The 18,836-nt window shown below is 40.4% G+C and overlaps 1 protein-coding gene across 3 annotated transcripts in view; it reads left to right on the forward strand.

Moving 5' to 3' along the window:
- Positions 1-5,641: 5,641 nt before the first annotated feature.
- SLC44A5 (solute carrier family 44 member 5) overlaps positions 5,642-18,836 on the forward strand; it is a 55,627-nt gene continuing 42,432 nt past the window's right edge. The window contains exon 1 of one of the 3 annotated variants that reach the window (XM_079314353.1): positions 5,642-6,396. In XM_079314353.1, coding sequence (XP_079170479.1) covers positions 6,378-6,396 — 19 coding nt within the window. In that variant the 5' untranslated portion in view covers positions 5,642-6,377. Of the gene's footprint in view, positions 6,397-6,435; positions 6,826-6,914; positions 7,146-18,836 lie in introns of those variants that run through there. The other 2 variants (XM_079314351.1, XM_079314350.1) reach the window with 2 other exon arrangements.

The raw sequence follows: 18,836 nt of genomic DNA on the forward strand, positions 1-18,836 counted from the left end.
TGTTTCCCTGTTTCACAGCGGTATTTTTTAGGGGTTTATTAAAACAAGGATTTCAAGAAAAATGGCAGCCATCGATATTTCCATTAATTCCTTATTTGGTGTGAAATTTTAACAGAATTTGCAAAATATTTTTCTGGAAGCTGGATTTTGAATAATATTTTGCATAATAATAACAATAATATGCAACAAATATTTTTTCATCATTATTGCCTTTTTATGTTTGGCTCTTAATTGCTTGTTTTGTTTCTGATAGTTGAGAGTACTGATTTTGTAGTTAATACCAAAGAAACAGTTTGATAGAAAACTAGCCATATAAAAATTTCCAGACATATTTATTAACTGTCTGAAAGGAGATGATTGTAATGTTTTATGTTTTAAAGACTTCATACTGTTGTGATTGCAAGTGATTACCTAAGGGAGGCATGTAGGCAGCTTTGATTCAGGACTGCTGCTTTTTCACTCTAATATCAGTAGAAATTTTTTTTCTGTACTTTAAGGGTAATTGAGTAAAAGACATAAGCATAATTTATAACTCTGTGTTGCTTAAGTATTCTTGTGGATTCAGTATGTTCCTATATCAAGTATACCATACCTTTGGAATGTAAAGCTGTAGTGGGGCTTTTAAATACCAGCACTCAAAGTCTGCATTTTGTGTTCCATTTTATGTAGGGTCAAGTTTCTGAATATAGTGTGGGAATTTCCTTACTGAACAGTCAATTTTCTGTCTATATTGTATAACTATTCGTGTGGTTTGTGTGTACGCAGTATCTTTGTATTCCTCAGTTTAGTTATCATCACTACACTGTGTTGTGATGATATATAAGGAAATATGCTGATCTCATTTGAAAGCTTTCAAGTTTTAATTTTTGATTTGCAGCATTTACTAGACATTAATTTTTTAGTGAAACGTGTATACTTATTTTTATTAAGTGCAGTAAATGACAAAACAATGTCTTAAATGACAAGACTTCAGTTTCTACAACAGCTGTCAGAACTTAGGCCTGTATAATAAAGACAGAATTCAATCATGATTATAGCTGTTGCCTCTTGTTGAATTGTATAAGGTAGAGTTTAGAAACGCTAGCTGAGATTATAGCCCTATTGAGCACATGCAGTGAAAAAGTTAAGAACGGGAGAAATCTTGGGTTGGAGATTCTGAAAGGAGAATACGGGGATTGAGAATACAAGCACAAGAAGGTGGCGATTGAGATTTTCATCTAACATTCATGTGACAAACAATGAGGCCTTTTACAACATGAATAGCTGAAACTTGGACTAGGTGAGACCAAGGATCCATTTGGCATAGTATCCAGTTTATGGCAGTGCAATGAAGAATGGTCAGGAGATGGTTCCAGAACAGAAAATTTACCAATAACATAGTGATTATTCTTATCTCTTTTTTTCTAATTTTTTCTACACTCCAAACATTTTTCAATTTACAAGTTTCCTGATCTGGAGGTGATGCCTTTGTGTTTAATAATGCTTCATAGATGTCTATTCCATTAACTTGACTGGTTACTTTTTGAATGTGTTGGGAACCACACTTAGTTGCTACACTATGAAGAACCACTTCATGTTGCTTCTTTTTAATCAGACATCTGCTAAATTCATTTTTGGTCCCTACTGCTGGAATTCAAACAGGCACATTCAAACATAACATCTTTGAGGCAGTCATCCTCTTTGGATCAAAGATTTAATTAAAAAAAAAAAAAAAAGTGTTGAGATCCCCATAGCAATTACTTTTCTGAGCTGAATAATAATATTTGAGTACTTTCAGCAATATCTTAGCTTTATGTCAAAGAATCAGAATCATAGAGTCGCTCGTGTTCTTGCAAAAAGATAAGAGTATAATTTCTGTGGTCTTTTTGTGTGATTTTCTGTTAAACTTTTTTTAATACCTCTGAACACCAAAGTGAAAATTTTCATATATTATCTATGATAACAAGATGTGGACTGTAATGGTCAACTCAAAGCTCATCTTTGTACATAATTATTTCTCTGCATCCCTTGTCCATGACATTTAATATTTTATTTGCCCTGAATTTACCTGAAATTCTTTCAGCCCTGTAACTATTGGCATCAAATTTTCCCACTTCAGTATTCCTCTCCTGTTTTAAATCTTTGATGAGTATCTGGAATGAGAGTCCCAACATGCAAACTTTTGAAATTCCATGGGTGACCCCACCAATTTAACAATTTTTTTATTAGTTTTCAGATTTTAAAAAGTATTTTTCATAAGGATATGTGAAATGAACATGTGTGCTTCCTTAGGGATATCTGGTCATGAAACTTTGCAGTGCAGAAACGGAGGAAGCCATAACCAAGAACATGAAGAGACAAGAGACCTGACTGACAAATGGTAAGGGAGTCAGGGATGAGACACAAATTAGACAGTCACACTAACTGATAAAGAAGGTTTATTTCAGTATGATTATTTGATCAAAGGTCTTGTCAAGTGAGATAAGAAAAGGTGGAAAGTTGTAAACAAAATATAGAGACACAAACTTGACAGAGATAACAAAGACAAGAAACAAACTGCCTCTCAGTAAACTGCAGGCAAACTGGGACTTTACACTTGATAAGATGCAAACCTGAAGGTCTATAATGTTGGAAATGTATCTGTGGAGATATTCAAACTAATGAAGGAATGTGCAGAGGAAGGGCATCTGGAGAAACAGAGGAGAAAATAAAGAATGGAGCATTAAATGGACCAGTCATGTAAAAGGGCAGTCAGTACACTTGTCTGACTGAGCCCTATCTCACTATCCCATGTGTATGTGTGTTGTAAGGATTAAGTAGCAACTACTGAGGGTCCTCTCTGAGTGGATTTTGTACCAAGGTTACATTTAGGAATGTGGGTGGCCACTGGTGCTGCTGATGTTGAGGAGCTCTCAGTATCTGCTGCTGGAGAGGTTGGAGGTCTTAGCTGCTGAAGTGGGAACAGTGCATGTCCTGAAAATCTTTACTGGGAGGGACTGGTGTGGGTGAGGTGAGTGAGGGGTTCAGCACCTGTAGTTGGAGAATGACCACATCTCAGCTTGTGTACATGGTGCTGGATTCTGAGGGTGCCATTATCTTCCCCAGAGTGGGTGTGTGTATCTCATTTCCTGGCAAACTTTAAGCTGGACTTGCCAATGAGTAGGAGACATGGGGTCATCAGATGGGCAGGGATGCATTCCATCATCCATGGTGATATGTGAGCGTGATATGTGAGTGCCTGTGAGATGTGTAAGTGCAATATGTTTGCAGCAAGCACCAAGCTGAACCGGCCTTGAAATCGGCACTCCTGAGGCAGGTAAGGAGGCTGGGATCTGGGCGGGGGTACTGGGTGAATGTGCGTGTGCTGGGGCATCCCGGGAGTCTTGTGTGTGCGCCTGCACTAGTGGCCTTCTGTCTCTGCCAGCCCAGGAGGAGAGGGACGTGGCTGCCTGTGCCCTGTGCTGGAGCTGAGGGTGAGTCCTGCGTGTAGGTGCTGTTGAAGACTGTGCACCACAAACAGGAAGGTGGCAGCAGCCGTGTCACTGCCTGCTAGGGACTCTGCATCCTGCAGTGGCTGTGCAGGACAGAAAGGGTCTGGAGCTGCAAGAAATCACAGACACTTCTAACAATTTTTAACCATAAAATGACTTTCCCCTCTATGCTGGCTTATTTTATTTAAAACTTTTTTCATTAGGAACTGTTTGGAATGTTTTCAGATACCCAAATAACTTGAAAATGAGCTGTATTCCCTCATTTTCATGTCTGCTGGCTCCTTGGGAAGTTTTCAATAGATCTCTGAATTTGACTTTTCTTTACAAAATTATACTTTGCAATATATTGCATATTCCAAATCCGTCTGCATTATTGCAGTTTTCGCCATTTGCAACATGCAGAGGCAAGGTCTGCAGTTTTATGGATTTTCATTGGAAGTATTTTCAAAAATTTTGAAAATGTTTCTCACCTTCAAATTTATATGTGCATAGGAAAATATCCTATTAACTCTACATACTTGGCCTTTAGAAGAAAAGGTTCTTTTTAGCATCCATACTTTCTTGCAAATTAATGGTCAAACTCCTTTTTGGCCTGCCTTACTGTTTTTTCACATTTAATCTGCCCAATTTTGTGATCCTTTATCATTTACTCACTTGAACACAACCATTCCCTATTTTGATAGGTTACAGGAATATAGGAATATTCCTCCTTGTTTGTAGCTACTCCCCCTTTAATTCTGTCTAGTCCTGGTGACTTGTTTCTGCCCTTTCTCAGGCTTTTTGGAGAAACATGAATATACAAAGATGATCTGATGTGTCCCAAAGTGGTCTCCTTACATAGCCTTCTATCTATCTGAATAGCTGTCTTGTAGTTTTTAGCATTATTCTAACCTTTTGAATTCTTTTTAGCAACTCTTCTCTTTTATTTTAGAGTATTTTTAAGTTAATCCTTGGTTCTGGTAGTCAGGACCAAGTCAGGACCTTCTTCTCCTGGAGGATATAAATATTCTATAATATAAACTGTGTAGTATAGACAAAATATAGGCATTGTATATGCTCTGTGCTATATATATATGTATCATATGTAATACTTATGGATTTTATATATTTATGTGTACAAGAGGCTATACTACATGTATTACCTGTGTTTTTTATTGTTGAGATTCCAGTATTCATTCTTGAAGGTAGGCTATTGTTGTGGATTGACACTGGCCCGAGGCTGGGCACCTGCGAGGCCATGCCAAACCAATACAGCTATATATAGTTACATGCTCTGCACAAGGGGAGCAGAGGAGCACTGAGCTGTAGAACTCAAGCTTTCCACTTAAGCTCTGACTATCAAATCTGGTCATGCCCTGCTGCCTTTAGGTTGCCATGCCTTATCAGAATGAGCCAGAAAACATTAATACACCTCCTTCCTTCTTATAAAACTGTCCTATGCCACTTTTCTCACGTTTGACTCAGTCTTTGACACAAGAAGCTCTTTCTTCTGTAGGTGAGATTGTCTGAATTGTTTTCCTAGTCCACATCACTGAGATGAAATAAGAATTTTTCTTAGATAGCAAAATATGTCAACCCTTTTCCACATTAGGTATTTACTTGAGATCCATTTCCTGGAACACAGACAGGCATCTTGGGTAGCTAGGTTAGGTAAGTTGCCTAGAGGACAGGGGGATGAGGTTAACAAGGAACTCTTGTTAAATTTGTTCACCACAGGCAGTGCACAGAATCATAAACCTCTGCCCAGGTAATACTCTGATGAAGTGGGATGACTGAAGGAAGCAAGTACTCATTTGAAAATATAATGTTTAAAAGTATAAATTCTAACAATTCAATATATGGGCTGGGAGGGAACAGGATGACTGACTCCTAGTATTTCTACTACTAGCAGACAAAACTACGTATGTGAAATTCAGTAATTATTGGAGTGACTGGCCTGAACTGAGCCCTCTAGGAGAATGGATAAGGCCGTACATATATGCCTGATTTAGTTTTCTTGAAACTAGCCAAGGCAGCTACCTCTACAAGACCTGATGATACACAGACCATGTATGTAAGAGGCACATACCTTCACTAGCGCACAGATGTTTGGTTTACATTTCCATGCAAGCATAGCAACAACTGCCATGATCTATAGGCATTAATTTACTCATAAATAAATAAGCCATGTGCTTTTGAGGTCTTGAGCAAATTTTTGAAAGGGTACCTTTATTTGCAAGCCGTGGAAAGTAACTTTTCCTCTAAGGCTCATATCTGAAAATATAAGTAATGGCCGCCAGGTGCACTTTTGTAATTTCAGAATGTTTTCTCTTACCAAATACTCTGTGTGTTGGACTTAGTGACAACAGACTAATAGCATCATGACATCTGCGTATAGTGGCCTTTTGCTGTAGTGATGTTTTGTGCTGTATAAGACTTTCAGCAGTCAGACTAATTGCTCCTAAGTGGCCGTTGCCCCATTCAGATAAAACACATGGAGGAGGATGTCAACTGACGGAAAGTTTATGACCAGAAATGCGTATTTCTCAGTACTGATTGTGTTTTTTGACTGAATCATGAAAATGCCCCAACCCAGAAGCAACACGGTTCCCCCCGTGGGGAGGCAGACGCACGGCTGTCGGTGAGCACGTAAGAACGCGTGGCCTCCTGCAGCCCCGGCGGCCCGTGCCGGCTGCTGGGCACGAGGCTGCTGCCCGAGGGCGGCCCAGCCGGCCCGGCGATCAGCACGGGCGGCACGGACAGCTCCGCCAAGGCAGCTGCTTCCCGGCGGGGCCCGGGCGGGCGGCGAGCGGCTTCGGGGCCGGCCGGCCGCTTCCCACCAGCGACAACACCTCCGGGCTCCGCGCAGGGCAGGGACACAGACGGGCAGCGCACCCGGCTGCGGCCAGCGGCGGTTGGTGCGGGAGGATGGAAACCGCGCAGCCAGGTACGGCCCCGCCGGGTCCGGCCCCGCTCTCGTCGGATGTCGAAGTTGCCGCCGGGCCCAAGCGAAGTTGGCGACGTACGACCCGTCCCGGCTCCTCTCGCCGCCCGCGGCGCGGCCGCTCCGCCTGCGCTCCCCCTCCTCTCGACCCGGGCACCGGCACCGCCCCCGCGGGTCGGCGCAGGCGTCGCCGCGGTGCCGGCGGGACGGGAGGGTGGGCGTGGGGTGCGGGCGGTGCTGCGGGCGGCCGCGGCAGAGCGGAGCGGGAGGCTGCCCGGCCGCCGCCGCCGCCTCTCATGCCTTCACGGCAACAAAGAACGCGCTGAGCGGCGGGCGGAGGCGCCGGGCCCCTGCCTGTGCCCCGGCAGTGCCGGCGCGGAGGGCGGCGGGAGACGATGGCGAGGAAGGGCGAAGCCTCCGCACATCTCTACGGTGAGCGCGGGGCACGGCGGGGCGAGCGCAGGTGCTGGGGAGGGGGCGGCCGGCGCCTGTACTGCCCTTCGGCCTGTTTACAGCGCGGATCCGCACGGCGGGCAGCGGCGGCCAGAGACACACGGAGTTTGTTTCCCTTGGCGAATATGGGAGCGCAGTGGTCGCAGGGTCTCCCGTGCCGGAGGTAGACCCTGGGACGCCGGAGCACCTGGCCCGGCCTGGAGCAAGCAGGGCGATCGGTTCAGGGAAAGAGGCAGCGGGCGCAGAGATGGGGGCGGGCAGACCTGGAGCTTCCGCCGCCGCCCCCGCCGCGGGAGCAGGTGCGTTGTGGCCGCTTTGTCCGCGTTCTGGGGCTGAGAGGGGCCGGGCGGCAGGTGCACAGGCCGAGCCGAGCCGAGCGTGGGATGCCCGCAGCGCTGCGCGGGGCCGGGGGATGTTCGCGGCGCTGTGCGGGGCCGGGGAATGTTTGCAGCGCTGTGCGGGGCCGGGGGTTGCCCGCAGCGCTGTGCGGGGCCGGGGGTTGCCCGGAGCGGCGCCCGGGGCCGGGGGTTGCCCGCAGCGCTGTGCGGGGCCGGGGGTTGCCCGGAGCGGCGCCCGGGGCCGGGGGTTGCCCGCAGCGCTGTGCGGGGCACAGCCCGCTGAGCCGCGGTACCTGTGGGCTGCCGCTGTTCGGGGCGCGTACATCGGGAGCTTTCCGCTGGTCCTGCAACCGGCGCCGCGGGAAGGTCACCGGGGGCAGAACTTCATCTGGGTGTTTGGGCTCTGCTTTAATTGCTCCTTAGAAGGCGATGTATTTGCGATGGGGCACACGGGGTTTGCAAAGCCGCTTAGCCTGTTTGAAGGTGTCGCTATAAAGCCGATTTCCTCTTCCAGTGTGCGCGAGATTTCCGTGGCAAAACAAACGTGCGGAATGAGCAAACCCCCTTAGGACGGGTCTGCTGCTCCAGGATGAGCAATGAGCCGAGTTATACAAAAGGGTAAACGTGGCTTGGTGAAGCAGCCTTTGCCACGGTACCACTGGCATACTGTATGACATGTTTACACCTTGGAAAAATCTGGGTTTTTATTTCTCTGCTATGGTCTGAACCTTGATCTGACTAAAGGAAAATCCATGGCTTTGCTTCCTTTGAGAAAGGGAAATTTAACAAAAAAAAAAAAAAAAAAAAAAAAAAAAAAAAAAAAAAAAAAAAAAAAATTTAGGAAGGGAAGACAAGGCATAAGGCTAAAGTGAAATAAAAATTGGTGAGTCTGAAATAATTTAACTTCTGAGATAACCTTTTTCTACTCCTATGGAATTCAAATAGTTTTGGAGATTACTGCAAAGAGAGAGTGTAGTCCTAGGATCAGAGATATTCAGCACTGATGACAGAGTGCAAGTACTATTCTGAAAGAAGAGCAGAAACACAGTATTCAGGAAGGGGAAAATAGCTTTCTAATAGAGTTCAGTAAGTACACTTACTGAAGCAAGAACACTCTAGAAAAGTCATGATGAGTGATACCAAGTGTTTTACCGTCATAATACAGTAATCTTTTAATTTTGAAAGTATGTTGCATGGGTAAGAAAGGGTGAATCTTTTTATGCACCTGTAGGGAGGAAGGCAGCATTCTGAAGAATTGTAGATTTTTTGCTATTTGAGCTGTTTCATCAGTGTGTTTACTTCCTTTTACTTCATTTGCATGTATGGATATTAATATTGGTAATGTTTATTGTGTTACTACATTTGCAGAAATCTTGAGCAATTACTTTACTCTTGGGTTGGGAAACAAGGTTCTTTACCTTGTTGGATCACATGATGTTAAGGACTTATAAAGCAGAAAGTGCAGGAATTTCAAAATAAGCCAATGTAATTTTAAATTAGGTTGCTGCAATGGTTATTCTCTTGACTTTGTTGTCTTTGCCAGCCACTGGTTATTTTGCAGAGGAATAGATGTCCTAAACTTCTTTCCTTGGAATCTCAAGGATTCCTCACAGCATTTATAAGCAACAAAGGCAAATTCTTCAATGTGAGTGATTCACTTGATCCACTAAAAGGAAGCGATGCCATTCAGGGGGGCCATGACATGCTTGAGGATCTGCAAGCTGCTTGAAGTCAAGCAAGCCCAACTGCAAGGTCCTACACCTGGGTCAGGTGGATCCCCATTATCAGCACAAACTGGGGGATGAATGGTTTGAGAGCAGTGCTGTAGAAGAGGGACTTGGGATACTGGTGGATGAAAAATTTGCCATGGTCTGGCAATGTGCACCTGCAACCCAGAAAGCCAGTTGTGTCCTGGACTGCCTGAAAAGAAGTGAGACACCAGGTTGAGGGAGGTAATTCTGTCCCTCTGCTCCACTCAGGTAAGAACCCATGTGAAGGTACTGCATCTGTCTTCAGCATTCCTCACACAAGAAAGACAGGGATCCTGGAGCAGGTCCGTAAGAGGGTCACAAAGATGATTAGCAGAATGGAGCACCTCTGCTATGAAAAAAAGGCCAAAAGAATTGAGATTGTTCAGCTTTTTTGATCTGTATGAAGGGGGTTTGAAGGAAAAATAGAGAAAGGTTTTTTGTTTTTTTTTCCTTTTATATTTTCCCCTAGATTTATATTGACATGACACGAGGCAATGGTTTTTAACTGAAAGAGGATTTTTGTTGGACATAAAGAAGAAATTTTTTATTGCAAGGGTGATTAGGTTCTGAAACTGGTTGCCCAGAGAAGCTGTGGCTGCGCAATCCCTGGAAGTGTGTAAGGCCAGGTTGAATGGGATTCTGAGTAACCAGGTATAGTGGACGGTGTCCATGCCCATGGCATAGGGTGGGAATGAGATGAGCTTTAAGATCCCTTCCAACCCAAACCATTTTGTGGTTCCATGAAAATATGAAAAGTACTGCATACCAGAAATGCTTTGGTGTGTAAGTGAATAGGCAATAAAACTGGTAGGATTTAAGTAATACAAGTTTTCCTCATCTAGTGCTCTAGCACTTCTTTGTATTTCTTGAACCAAATTAATTACTGCAGATTCCAGTCCAACCAAGCTTCTAGAGTATCTGAAAGCGTCCAGGTTCTGCATTTGTTATTCTTTTAGCACTTGAGTGTTGTACATCTTTTAGCTTACTGACTTAAGCTGAGCCATCCTTGGTAGTAAGGTACTGGCTCAGCCATGAGCAAGGATGATCCAGTCAGAACATCTATAAGTAAGGAGATTAATGGAACTGTTATGCATAGTTATACACTATTGGGTGGGTTATGTATAACTGTCACTGAACATTATCTAGAAAGAATATAATAAGCTGGGCTTCTTGCTGATTAATTAAACTTGCTTATATCTTTTAACTAATACACAGTTGAGGGCAAATTCTCTCTACTATTACCCCAAGCCTGTATAGTATATTATTGTGCAATCTTGCACCTGTGCTTCTCAAAGTCTCTCCTGTTCCACCAGGCCTGTATTTCTCTATACTGTATCCTTATGTTAGAGTCATAAATATCTCATTCTGCATGGGCTAATTAGTTGTTACTCTAACATAATAAGCAAAAATAAAATAAATCTGCCATAATCATCTGGTCAGAAGGAAAAATGATGCTACAGTTAAACACACAGAAATGTGGAGGTGATTTAGTAAATTCAGTAACTAATCTTCACTTTTTTTCTTCCCATTCATCTGCTGTAGCACTTTGCAGCAGCTGGGATGCTATAAGCACCCAGGAATAAAGTCTCTCTTGCTTGTGGGGTAATCACACAGAGTCTACTGCTGATGTAGAAATTCAGTGCTGTCCACAAGCCCATACAAATTATGGGCAACTTTTCATGGGCAGAGATGGGATAGATCTGACTGTTCCTTTTAACTAAGGGATATTTTCATTTTTCCAGCCTCCTTCCACATAAATGAAATAATCCTTTCCCCCCTAGATTGTGCTGAAGAGAGCTGCAGCAAGTGACTGTACTATGAAGTCAAAGGTCTTCTGTTTTACTAAAACCTGGAATGGTGCCTTTGATTGAACTGTGACATCTGCCAAGAAAAGGAAGCTTTGCCTAAAGCGATCCTCTCCCTAAAGAGGACCACTGATTAAGGTTCCCAAAAGATGTTTGGTGGGCTATTTCTTCAGCAGGAAGTCCCATGCTTGTACCTACTTTTAACCAGTGGATATCTTTTAAAATATGATTTAGTGTGTACTTCTGATGTGATAAGGGTGGGGACCCATTCGTGCTTTAGGAGTATTTTTCACCAGAAAGAGGAGCTCTAACATGAGTGGACTGAGATACCACATAATTATCTCTTCTGCACAGCTGATTGTATATATAGAAGAAAGTAAGTGCTGCATGCAGATCATCTAGACTTGTACAAACTGATGTGCTGTGGAATTTGGTAGTGATTTGGTGTCCTCTATAATCCGTGTACTTTGAAGTAAATGAATATGTGGAATAATACCTCTGGTATTTATTATATAAGATTATTTGTAGCAGATATTACATGAAAATTAACTGGTATTTTCATCATTGATATTCTTCTGTAGGAGTTATAATTTCTTGGAGATGGTCAGGTTGCTAGCAAAGTGTAGCAAAATACAGTATTTATTTTTAGATTCCACCCCCTCCCTGGCAGAATGATAAATAATTTCTATGTTGTTGCTTTATTCTGTCAGACAAAAGGCAATAAGCTGTATCTGTGAATGCGCCTTTTTGTTGGTTTCAGTACAATGCAATATCTGTGCTAGCATCTAGGAAACTGCTATAAACAGAGAAATTATGTGCCCTGTGACCAATACTCTTGAACTCATATATTTACCCCATAAGTAATTTAAAGGTTGTGTAGGATTTGTGAGATAATACAGTTCTTCTATACATATATATATGTATATATATATGTGCGTGTATTTAGGTAAATATGTATATAATATGCATATATATATATATATTGTTATCAGAATTATTATAACTAGGAATGCATAATTTCATTTGGAAAGCAAGTAACATAATGTTGCATTATAATGTATTTCTAGTTCATGCAGAGCAGATCCTTGCTAGTTTATACTGATAGGCTCTTCACAAGTGGCTAATTATTGTGGCAAGAGCCATGTAACACCAGTCCATAAGCTTGAGATTAGCCATCATTTTGGTCTCTTGTTGGAAGGAAAACAAACATCTTGGCAGCTGTCTGGAAGCTTCTTTTGGAATTATAGAGAAGATAATAAAGAGATCTCAGCTACTGGAAACATGTCTTTTTCTTCTAATCCTTTTATAATGAAAAATTTCCTTTCAACTGGGGGAATCAAAAATCTATAGATAGTGAATGAGTGGTTTGGGATACTGACAAGCAGAATAGGAAGAAAAATCTGTGAAAGTTTTTTAGCAAAGTGAAAGTAACCCAAAATCAAGCGAATCTGTAAACAAATAAAAAAGTGCACTAGAATTCTGAACCAGTGACTATCAATGAAACTGTATAGTACACCTGGAAATGTGGCTCTGCAAGCAAAAAAAAAAAAAAAACAAACAAAAAATCTGTTGTGTACATTGTAACCACTGCCAGAATAAGATATATGAGAAAACGTACAAATGTTGTTTATTTATGCTCTGTGTCACTCAAAACATAAGAAAAATATAGTAAGAAAGGATGGCATGGTAAAGGAACAGTGTGGGGAAGTGTTTCCTTTTTGTCCCCACAGAGTGATTCCTGGGGAATGTTGATCGTCAATTAATGTATTTTTGGTCACCTGTTTTTTGACTTCTTTTAAGCTGTTGAGTCAGTTCAGTTAGTGGGACCAGTTAATGATAATATTGCACTCAATGTGGGAATTAAAGTTCATTAGATTTGACTAATCCTAATGGGCATGTGCTAAATGGTGTAGTCTGTAACCATTTTCTGTTATACTTCGAGGCAAAGTATCATAGTTTTATGTCTGTACCAAAGATTATCTTTAAAAGGCATCCTGCAGTGAACTGGCTTTAAAGTATTGAATTTGCCTGTATTGATTTTGCCTTTAAAATAATAAGTCATAGTTGTCCAACCAAACTAAGGCAACTGAATGACAGTGGTTCTTAATGCAGACTGCTATGTCTTTGGAAAGATTCTCTTACTTTTTGGTAAAATTCTGCTAGTAGCCTGCATAGTAAATGAAACTGAAAGAGGAAGTGGATTCTGTTCTCATTGTGTGACCCCAAGAGCCTTTCTGGGGCACTTACAGCTGTAGTCTGTATAACTGTGCCCTTTTTTGACCTTTCAAACATGTTTACACTGTCTTGGCCTGTCTGCTCATCCTCTCATGCAGACCTGATAAGCACTTGCAAACTCTTGAGATAGCTGTGCAGTACCTTAAAACATGTTTTCCTGATGTTAGGGCATTTTAACTTTGATATCAGTCACGATTAGTGTAATAAAGGGCAAAGCCATATGTGTCTGCTTTCCCTTGCTGTGCTCTTGTACATAATTTCCACTTACAGATAGGATTGGTTTATTCTTCACCTGTGTCCTTACCTTTTCTTTTTCTAAGATAGATGAAAGCTAAATATTTGGTTAGAAGATTAAATCATGTGTTTATATTTTTGTGGGCTATGTTTACATTTGATGACAGCTACATATTATGTTGTCTTTCTCTGCTGCTTTGGCTGCACTACAAAAGCTGTGGTAGGTTACGTTGTGGTTGCTCACAGCTTCCTCCTGACCATTTGACACAATCCCTCAACTAAATGCTGCTAATGTTACTAATGTAGATGCTTCTAAATAATTGTGAGGTTGCATCCTTGCAAGGATAAAAAAAGTTTATGCAAATTATTACTACACATGTCAACTTCCCGTACTATAGCTGTTGTCATTACAGGCCACTATTACACATCATCTATGCATTTAGCATCTGAAGTATCTGCTTTGTCTTTCATTATTGTCTGTTTTTCTCTCTCTGTTCTAGCAATCTGTCTTTTTGTTACAAAATGCAGTTTTACTTTTTCGCGTGCTTCTTCACTGTTGTCCTCTGTTTTAGAGGAATTTTGATTTTTCCATCCTATTCTCACTCTAATGGTTTCAATTCTACAAATCTGACCTACATCAAAATAAATATGAAAAAAGCAAGGAATTTGAAGCTTTTTTCTGTGTTGCATTTGCAGCATATTTCACCATCAGAACTTTCTTAAAAGTAATTGCAGATTGCCAAAATATAATTGTATTTAAAACAAAAGATTTCTCTCAGGATAAGTTTGTACTTGACTTCCAGCTGTGAATCCTCTGTAACGCCTGACGGACCCCTGTAGGAAAGCTCCCATTTTCTTTGGCAAAACCTCAGTACTGATAAGCATTGATCAAGAAGTTGTTGGAGGTGATTTTGTTAATTTGTTTTGCAGCTTTCATAGAACTAGGTAGAAAGCACTTTGCGATTTTCTATACAGGTGAAAGTTGTTTGCAAATCTTTTCCAAATCTACTGCTGAGTTAACATGCTGAATCTGTAATAAAATAAATCTTTTGGCCATGAGAAAATCTTCCTCTGGAAGTACTAAGAAGAATGTTGCCATGTACTATCATGTTAGAAAAAGATGAGGAAATGTTTATTTGGTAAAGGAAGCCTCTTGTTTGTTAGTTAAGTGACTTGTGCTCAAGATGGGAGACTTGCAGAATGTGTGAGAAGTTGTTCATGCTTCAGGACCATTTCCCAGTAGCACTCAAAGCAATTGTAAATGTAATTGTATTGATACTGTGTCAGAATGTCAGAGTATCCGAGAAATAACAGGTCTTAATACCTAATGCAAGCTCTGCTTGGCTTGGTGTATTTATTCCTGGTGATGCACTGAGCCAAACAGTTGAAACACTTCTATTCTGGGAATACCAGTAGGATGGAATGTGCACTGTGGGACAATTTTTCACTTGAATTCTCTAGTAGGTGGGAAGTATTAAAGAGTGGGGGGCCAATCCACTGCCATCTATTTTTTTTTTTCAAGTCTGAATGATGCTTTTATATGTTCTGTGAGGACACACAGTTGCTTCAGTGTTGCAGCACAAGTTGCATAACAAAGTAGGACTTAGCCGGGTAGGTATCCAAATCACAGCGAGGGAAAGGGGAACCATGTCTTGGCGTAAAATTATCAGCAAACACATATTTAAAAGTGTTCTGCGAGACTATAGAGTCACTGGCAAACTGATGTAATTTTCCCATTAGGACAGCAATCAAACTCAAGCAAATTTAAACTTTTTTTCCTAGCCTGTAATGAAGCAGGAAGAGAGGCTGAGGATAATTATTGGTATGTCTAAAAAAGCCTGGAATTGAAAAGCCTTGGCTTCCATCCTTAGAATAGAATAATAACTTGGAGCAGCCTTCTGGCATGTGAGACCAGAAAGTCAGTCTTCTGTGTCCTGGTATTACCAACTTGTCCCATTTAATCTATACTAATCCTTTCAGTTTGTATAGAAACTTTGATTAGGTTTAGTGATTGAGATGTCTCACAAAAGGTACTCTTAAGAAGAAAACCATTTTTTAGGCTTCATTTTGTCTGTTAATAATAGGAAAATTATTATGTTTCAGGTAATTTTCCTTCAGTCACATTCCTTATTGCATTTTCTAAAGCACTCAGGATATACACATTCTGTCACTTCATTCTGCATTTTACCACTACATGCTCGTTATCTTTAGATTTCTGTCTTTGTTGTTAGCATTCAGGAATTATTTAATTAGTGTATTATCCAGAAATCAAAATCAAGTTAGTAACATATTGTGGCTATCAAATTCTCATTTATGCACAGTTTACTGCAGTTACAGTTTGACTTCAGTGGATTCAGTGGATGAGTGTATTGTTAGTTATAAAATGTTAAATGCATTGAAAGAAATTATTGCTGATAGATAAGATTCAAGAAGCGACCCTTTGTAAATCATATTATGAAATATATCTTGAAGACTTGCTAGAATTTGAACTTCTTTCAGTTCACACTGTTGTTAATCATAAAATTCCTGTGCTTTAGATTCAAAATTTTGATTCATAAATTGATTTTTTGAATAGTTTATTCCATTTTGCACCTGTCAGGATAACTGAGGTCCAATTTGAACTTAATGCCTTTAGATTGCCTACTAAATACAACTTGTGCTGGACTTATCTTTAGTGAAAGGCATATGGATAATTTGCTGCTGTTTCTGGATATCTGATCTATCTTGTAAACTGCTACCCTTGTGCTACAGTTTGTTCTTCAGTTTACCCTTCTATATCATCTTGTTCCTGTTTCCCTTACTTTACCTGATTGTTTCCATTTCCACTTGCTTTCCACTCTCATTTTTTCATTCCTTTTTTCCCTCCAGAAGATTTTTTTATTCTACTTAATCATTAATCAAGCCCCATTAATCACAGTTTAGATGGACATCTGGTATTCTGTCTTTTAAGCTGAAGAACAAATATTGCTGTTGTTGCATTGACAGGGAAAGAAGTCTGGAAAGCTGAAAACATAAGCACAGTCCTGTATTAATACCCAACCAAACAAAAACCAGCACCAAAGAAAATACCCCACAATCCTGTCATCCTGGAAGCAGCACATAAAAAAAAGAAACACTGCTATAGCAGGCCACATATATTTTTTAGCAATGACATAAGTCTTGTTTAGGTGATTGGGGAGTCTGAATAGGCAAACATTCAGAAGAGCTCTACTGCTGTAAAAATCTTGACAGAATAATTCCTGTATGGGAATGCTCTGGCTAAAAGGGCAAAGAAAGTCCTGAATGAGTGAGTTTGTTTTTTGGTTTTTTTGGTTTGTTTTTTTTTTTTTGGGGGGGGGGGGGGGTTGTTGTTGTTTTTGGTTTGTTGTTTTTGGTTTTTTTTTTTGTGACGGGGAGGGTTTGGTTGGTTGGTTGATTTTGTTGGGGGTTTTTTTGTTAGTTTTGTTTGTGAATTTGTTTGGGGTTTTTTTCCCCCCCTTTGGTTTGTTCATTCATTTTGAATTTTTTTCTGAAAGCTCTTTAACATAAAATTAGTACTCTGAGATTGGAAACCAAGCATCTCCCACCAGGCAAGTGTATCTGTCAACCAGTCCTGTTTTCCTCTTGGCTTACTGACAGTGATCTTCACTTCTAAATTACTGTCTGTGTGGTCTGCTTGTATCAGGACCCCTAAATCTGCTTATTTACATTTTTTATGCCCCTAGTTCAGTTTATAGATGTCTCTTCACCTTAGGTGAGTCTATACTGGGTTACTAGAGTAGAGAAAACCTTCCAGAAAATAGCAAAAGGGCAGTCAAAAAACCTCTGATACTTATCTTTGGCATCAGTTTCTGTAGCATAAGGTCTGCTGCTTAAAACATGAGAAAAATTCAAAATTTCTTGCTATTTTCAGTGCATATGTTTGCAACTTTTCTTGGAATTTCTGTAGTAATTGCCACACAAATTTAGGTTGCTCTTTAAGAACTGCATCTGTCTTATAAAAAAACAAACAAGAAGATACAGTTTAGAAACTGTAGAGAAAGATGAAGTTTCTGAACCACTATTTCAAACTAGTTCAAATCTCATTCAACTTACAGGAAAGACTTAACCTGGGCCCTTTCCTGTGGAATCAATATGAGATACCTGTCTTTTTAATTGAACAAGTTAAAAAAGATTTGCAAGATTTAGAATCTTAACTTCCAAATTCATAATGCTGAATTATATCCAGAAAAAGAACATATATCAAAATGAATATATTTCTTCTTATAAAATAAAGTCCTTTTTTTTGACATTTCCTTTTATAGTCTGTCAATACAGGGTTGTTTCTACATAACATCTCTCTTTTTTCAAATTAGTTTCTGGTTAACTTACATAATTTACAATATTGTTCGAATGTTGATTTCACTCTTTGCAGTTATTTTCTGTGATAGGTTTCCAAACAGATTGACTCTTGACTGGCAAAATGTTTTAGGGGATATGAAGAGCTAATTTTGTTTTAATGGGCGATGGTAAAGTGTAAATCACACCATTTCAGAGGAGATTAGACAAATGCTACTTCTCACTGAGGTATTTAATTAGTACTATGCATTCTAAGATACAGAAAGCAGATTTAGTGCGCAGTAGTCCCTTTATTTGATTGGTCTTTATGCACCTTCTTAGGTAGCCTTTTGATTTTAGATGAGCTCTCCACATTAAAAAAGTATGAAACATTTTTATCTCTAAGGCTGAACAGAATGGAAACCTGTCATTGAGGAGCAGACTCACTTCATATATAGCAGCAGAATGGTAATAAATATTGACTAGAAAGTGACTAGGAAGAGAAGGGATAATAATTTGGGATTCAGGATGGAGAATTACCTAAGAATCTGAACTAGGAAATGAGGGTTGAAGGACATTGACAGAACAGAAGGAAACATATGACAGGACCTTGAATATTGGAGGTCACAGGTAATGGAAATAGCACTTATGAATCCTTGAACATGTTCTACTTATTTTTTAGCCAGAAGAATTCCATAAAGGTCTCCCTATTTCAAAGGGATTACTCTCCCAGCAGAACAGTCTGCTCAACTGCAAAGGAAGTATGTAGCATGCCAGCTAAATAAAGGTGAAAAAAAGTGTTATTTTGCAATGACATGTGAACACATGTCACCGAGTGTTTAAATCATGCATTTTAGAATCACAGTGAAGAAAATGCTTCTAATTAAAATTTAAAATATATGTGTTTACTCACAGACCATACATGGAAAGAAATGGTAGGTAAAATACAATTGTTGCAAAATTGCTAGTTAATAGTTGGGGGTGTTTTAGTTTCTCCAGAAATTTGGGATATTTAGTGAGTGCTGATAATAAATTCACATATTTCACATTTTTATATAATACAGTACAGATATAATGTCTTTCTGTTCACTTTCCATTCTTTAAAGAGATAAGTGGATTAACAGAATGTAGGAAGAAGTAGGGTCCAAGCATGCACTGTGAAGTCTTCCCTCCACACACTGCCACTTCAGTTTTGCAATACCTTTTGTTTGCATCAACCAGAGAGTGAACAACTATGTTGTGGTGTCTCACCAGAGCAGGCAAATTCAGACTACACACCATGACATTTATGTTGGTTTGCAATTCCCTCGAGGTCTTGAGATGAGATTAGG

This window comes from Erithacus rubecula (assembly GCF_903797595.1).
Source record: "Erithacus rubecula genome assembly, chromosome: 10".
Classification (NCBI taxonomy): domain Eukaryota; kingdom Metazoa; phylum Chordata; class Aves; order Passeriformes; family Muscicapidae; genus Erithacus; species Erithacus rubecula.